This window comes from Sinocyclocheilus rhinocerous, unplaced genomic scaffold (assembly GCF_001515625.1).
Source record: "Sinocyclocheilus rhinocerous isolate Xijiao unplaced genomic scaffold, SAMN03320098_v1.1 scaffold1085, whole genome shotgun sequence".
NCBI classification, from domain to species: Eukaryota; Metazoa; Chordata; class Actinopteri; order Cypriniformes; family Cyprinidae; genus Sinocyclocheilus; species Sinocyclocheilus rhinocerous.
In genome coordinates, this window is record NW_015659401.1 from 440,571 (window position 1) to 446,864 (window position 6,294).

Genomic DNA, 6,294 nt, shown 5'->3' on the forward strand with positions numbered 1-6,294 from the left:
GAATTTCTAATCGTGATTACAATTATGGATGCCACAATTACGTAATCGTTCAAAGTGGCAATTAATCGTTCAAAGTCCACTTATGTTATTCTGCACGCTTAAGATGTTTTTTTTCTTTCTACATGTTATCTTAAGGGTTTTTCCCATTATTTTAATTTTAGTTTTAGTATGACATTATAATACCATTCATATTTTTACTTTTTTTATCATTTAAAGAAGAAACCAATCCGATGTATATTTGACATCTGAGGCTTAATACTATAGAATTTTTTTTTCAGTTAGAGTGTTTTCAGCTTGTTTATTTTCATATAAAAATACGGCATGCAGTTGCATCAAACAGTGGTATAAACATCATTCAATGTAAATTGTGATAATCGTAATTAATAATCGCAATTACAATTTCAAGGGAATAATCGACAATTATGATTTTTGTCATAATCGTGCAGCCCTACCATCCAGGTCATTAAACTTTTATTCCATGTCTGTTGGATTTCAGGCCATGTATATGGTAACATAGTCCCAAAAGATGTCAACATTTATAAACGAGAGTCTATCAGCTATTAAAAATAATGGACATTAAAAATATTGGCTGCTGTAACTTCCTATTTGAATACTTGATACGTCAACACAGGAAAGAAAACAGACACTTATCTTGGATTTCATGGGGTCTTTAATATACCAGTGCCTTCTAGCAATTCCTCATAATCGTTGATTACAATAAGAATGTTGGATATTTATCATATTCACTGTTCAGCATTAGATATTCACAGTTTAGCTCTGAGGGACCTGCAAAAAGGTGTTCAATTAAAAGAATGGAGGAAAGTTACAATATGCAGAAAAGTACATCATGGAATAAAGAAGTTTAAATACAAAATGCAAACGCATGACCTCCATGAGGACAGGCACTGATGCTGACTGACTCATAATCCATTCCAATTCATCCCAAAGGCGTTCAACAGGGGGTTCAGGTTTGACCAGGCAAGTTCATCCACACTCTTCTAAACTACTTCTATGGACCTTGCTTTGTGCACAGGGGTATTGTCATGCTGGAATAGAAAAGGCCCTACCCAGTGTCACCATAGATTTGTCATACAGTTATATAATCGGATGCTGTATAATTAAGATTTGTTTGGACATTTGAACTGGAATAACTGGTCCAGCCAAACCCATTATTCATAAAGAGGTGTCTACTTTTGACCATATAGTTTATTTCTTTAAAAACGATGTAAAATATTCAGGATTTTCATGTAGTGCAAGATTTTAACCATCAGGTTAACAGCAACAGTAAAAACAATTGTAATGTTACAAAAAAATTATTTCAAATAAATGCTGTTATTTTTAACTTTCTATTCATCACAGAATCCTTAATAAATGTATCACGGTTTCCCCAAAAATAATCAAGCAGCATTAAGCAACTGTTTTCTGCCTTGGTAATAATTAGAAATATTTCTTGAGCACAAAATCAGCATATTAGAATGATTTCTGACTGATCATGTGACACTGAAGACTAGAGTAAGGACCATAAACTTCTAAATATTAGTGTGTGTGTGTGTGTGTGTGTGTATGTATATAGTATTTGTATTTATGTATATGTATAGCATATTTGTATTTAAATGATAGCATGTGCTATGGTAACTGTAAAATAATACAGTACATAAAGATTGGGCCCACACACAGAGCTGGTCTGTCTAGACTCCTATTTTTTTGGAAACAGCAATACTTTTTCAGGATTCTTTGATGAATAAAAAGTTAAAAAGAACAGCGTTTATTCAAAATATAAATCTTTTCTAACAATATATTAAGGTGAGTATCTCTGCTCTCTTAAGCTTAAGCATCTCCAGCCACAATCAATAACTCATAGCACAAGTAATGGCAGCACACTTGACCTAGCCATGGCCATTCAATTTACGTCCCTGTGCATTAGCTTCACTGTTTCTCCGGTAACTTTCTTAGGGGTGTGCCCTTCACTTCATGGACGTGACTGACTGTTTTGTGTCACGGTGAACTGAAATTTGTATTTAAATATGCTTGTATTTAAATGATAGCATGTGCTATGGTAACTGTAAAATAATACAGTACATAAAGATTGGGCCCACACACAGAGCTGGTCTGTCTTAGTTTGATGGCATGCATCTCTTTATGTATCCTTTGTGTTGTAATCACCCTCATCATTAATTCATTTGACCCTTGTTTGCATGTTCTCCATCCAAGCAAATAAAGCTTTCTTGGAGTTTGCCTGCACACTGCTTCAGTACAGGATCATTTCAGAGAAGCATACATCCTCTCAGCACCCATAAGTCACAGTGTGTCAGTGGCACTTAGCATTATTTGACATCCTTAACCCCTCTGAAATGCATTGCTGCAGCTTTATTCCACACACTCAGTAGTTCTGTTAGGGCTGTATTAAAATCTCTCTCAAAACACTTCTTAGCTGAAGAACCTGCTTTTATTCCTTTGGGAACTTATGTAATACCCATAACTAGCATACTCACTTGAGGGGTTTTAAAATGTGGTTTGGGGCCCCCTTTTGCTGTGTTTGAGGCTGCTTGAATGATTGCAGTAGGGATGAGCAATATATTGAGTATATTTACGTTGATTTTGGGCTCGGTAATACGTCTCTTTTGCTCACCAAGGCTGCATTTATTTGATCAGAAATATGTGTCCCTGGACCACAAAACTAGTCATAAGGGTCTTTTTTTTTTTAATTGAGGTTTATACATCATCTGAAAGCTGAATAAAAAACTAATGATAATACATTTTTGATATATTTATGGTAGGAAATTTACAAACTATCGTCATGGAACATGATCTTTACTTAATATCCTAATGATTTTTTGGCATAAAAGAAAAATCGATAATTTTGACCCATACAATGTATTGTTGGCTATTGCTACAAATATACCCATGCTACTTATGACTGGTTTTGTGGTCCAGGGTCACATATAGTAAAAACAGTAATATTGTGAAATATTATTACATTTTACAATAACCGTTTTCTATGTAAATCTTTTTTAAATTGTAATTTGTTCCTGTAATGACAAAGCTGAATTTTCAGCAGCCTTTACTCCAGTCTTCAGTGTCACATGCTCCTTTAGAAATCAATCTAATATGCTGATTTGATGCTCACAGAAACGTTTCTTATCAATGTTGAAACCGTGATGCATATTTTAAGATTCTTTGATTATTAGAAAGTTCAAAGGGTGCTGTATTTGATGTATTTTCTAAAGACTGAAAACAGACTCCTAAAACAAAAATGGTGTTAGTGTTAGTAAGTTCAATTGACGTCTGTTACATTCAAACAGTCTATTTTAATGAGTTGTTTCAAAACTCTGAAACAAAAATTAATTTTTATATATAAATTGCCCAGCCCTATGATGCAGTCAGTGATAAAGGTTCTTCACAATCTTCAGAGCCACAATGGCTGCCTTGTCTCTAGCATGAGCCTCAATGGCTGGCTTCTAGAATCTAGAATCTCCCTCATGAAGAGGGTTTCCGCAATCGAGAGCCCAGGGTCTTTCCTGGAGTAAACACAGCTCGAATTGTGCAGCAGCCGGATATGAGGAGGAGGAGAAGAGACTCAAAAGCTCTCTGTGAAAGCTCATGTTGCTCTTTTGAAGCCCACCAGCTTCTTGCTTTTAATCTGCCTATCTCACGCTCTCCTCATTCTGGTTGTAATATAAATGTGTAATGAGCTTTTACATGTAATGTCCTTCTTGCACCAGTGTTCTTAGAGCAGTTTCAAATATTCATTGTTTCTGTGAAGAGTTATGGTGATATCAAAGGCTTGATGCTGCATCTCATGGTCTTACATTGTTATAATAGAAATAGAATTATTAGAAACATTTTATTAGGATTTATTTAAACTAAATAAATAACATTTTATACAGTACATTTTAAACTAAACGTACTGTATAACACTTTAAATATACACTTTAATATAAATATACAAATTAATAAAGTAAACAGATGGTTACAGCATGCGTAAGTGCTTTATTTATGCTATCAAAATGTTTTCCCTTCTCTTCAGGCACGTCTTCCATAAAATCTGTGTGGATCCGTGGCTAAATGAGCACTGCACCTGTCCTATGTGTAAACTCAACATTCTCAAAGCTCTGGGAGTTATGGTGAGCTCTCACACACACACACACACACACACACACACACACACACGTTTGTTGGGTTTCCATGTTTTATGGGAACATTCCATAGAAATAATGTTTTTTATACTGTACAAACTGTATTTTCTATTCCCTTCCCCTAAACCTACCCCTCACAGAAAACTTTCTGCATTTTTCAGATAATTAAAAAAAAAAAGTGTATGTTTTATGCCATTTGGTTTACGGGGACAAAGGAAGTGTGAACCTCGTTGGGTTTCCATGTTTTATGGGAACATTCCATAGAAATAATGTTTTTTATACTGTACAAACTGTATTTTCTATTCCCTTCCCCTAAACCTACCCCCTCACACACAAAACTTTCTACAGTTTTAGATTTTCAAAAAAGATAATTCTGTATGATTTATAACCTCATGGAGACCAAAAAAAAAGCCCACATAAGGTCAAAATTTACTGGTATTACTATACTTGTGCGGACATTTGGTCTCCATAATGTAGGGAAAACCAGGACCACACACACTAATTATTAGTTATTTATTAAATATTATTTATTAAAATAATTAATAAAGAATTATATTAATTAAAATTACCACAGATGGATCTAAACAACCACCTCTGTAAAAGAAGACCTGCGTTTTTAGAAAATGATTCACTTGATGTAATTTTTGATAAATTTTTTTAGATATATAATACTCTTGAGGGCATCCCTAAAGAGATGTTTTGTCACATTTACTGTATAGCTATCTTCTGGGAACAATTTTCCCCAAAGTACAGCTGTGTGAACTCACACTGACTTAAATTTAGTACAAAAACAACAGACACATTGATCTCAGAGGGTAGCAGGTTATGACTTTCATAAGGCTCTTATTTGATTTGTTGTTATGATTTTATTATGATTTATCTTCTTGAAAATAACTGCAGTTTGATTGGGATCGACTGCCTAAAATATTACAGATCTGAGCAGAAAGACATTACTGTAAAAAATGGCAAAAATATGGTGTTACTGGTTGCAACACGATAAACATTGTTACATGATGTAAAGTAATTTGGCCTGTAATCTTGTTTTTGCAGTGAGGGGTAGAGGATTTATGATCTAGTAGCTCCCTCTGGTGGTTATTTCATTGAATTTTTCATGTAATGTAATTTTACCAAGATTTTTTTTTTCTTATTTGGGAGATTTGCATAGAATCATATTTATGTTAATAAAATGGGGACTAAGACATTCCTGTACTTACAGCCCAACCTGCCCTGCGTGGACAACATGGCTTTTGACATGGATCGGATGTCCCGCAGTCAGACTTCCAGCCAGAGGACAGCACTGGTGGACTTGTCCTCTGAGACCAGCATTAGTCTGGAGCCCCTACGTCACTCCAGTTCTTCCCAGCTTCCCTCCGACGAAGAGCTCATTCCTCGCTCCGGAGAGATCAACATTTCTGTCACTAGTAAGAGCAGGGCTTATTCTCTTTTTGTCTCTCTTATTCTATCTGGATGTTCTTTAAAGGGGAAGTGTGTCATTTTTGCATCACCAAACTGAATTCTAAATACTGTTTTCAAACAGGCTTGTGGTTTTCTCTGCATGCTAAACTGGGATATTAGAAAGTATTTTGATGTTGAAAAAAGTCACACACTTCGTCTTTAAGTTTCTCAGTCACCTTTATTTGCTCACCTCTGTCCCACTTTCTCCTTCATTTCCTCCCCAGCGGGGTAGGGTGTTAGCTTTCCTTACTGTAGTGCATTGACTGCATCACTCCACCTGTTGTTCAGGGACATCTGTGTGCTGTGACTCATGTGCTGCTGAGACTGAGCTCAGTGATGTGAGCAGGTGTCTGTGCTCGACCGCAGTGTGTCCTGCCCTTTACTGCAATACGTATTTTAGATATTCTAGACTTCTTAAATGGGTCATATGATGCTATTTTAAAGATCATTATTTTGTGTATTTGGTGTAACAGAATATGTTGACATGCTTTAATGTTAAAAAAAACTCATTATTTTTCAAATACTGTACATTATTGTAGGTATTGTATTGTATGCCCCACCTCTCTCAAATGCGTCGTTTTCAACAAAGCCCCCTCCTTTGACAAGCGCAGTCTGCTCTGATTGGCCAGCTGACCCAGAGCATTGTGATTGGCCGAACACAGCAAGCACTCGTCGGAAATGTAACGCCCCTTACCATAATCGC

General features: G+C 35.7%; 1 protein-coding gene across 4 annotated transcripts in view; it reads left to right on the forward strand.

The window, feature by feature from the left end:
- The window catches only part of LOC107723823 (E3 ubiquitin-protein ligase RNF130-like), a 62,689-nt gene that overhangs the window by 51,009 nt on the left and 5,386 nt on the right, over positions 1 to 6,294 (forward strand). For all 4 annotated transcript variants that reach the window (XM_016532533.1, XM_016532534.1, XM_016532531.1 and 1 more), the window contains 2 exons: positions 4,028 to 4,124; positions 5,353 to 5,557. In XM_016532533.1, coding sequence (XP_016388019.1) covers positions 4,028 to 4,124; positions 5,353 to 5,557 — 302 coding nt within the window. The remainder of the gene's footprint in view (positions 1 to 4,027; positions 4,125 to 5,352; positions 5,558 to 6,294) is intronic.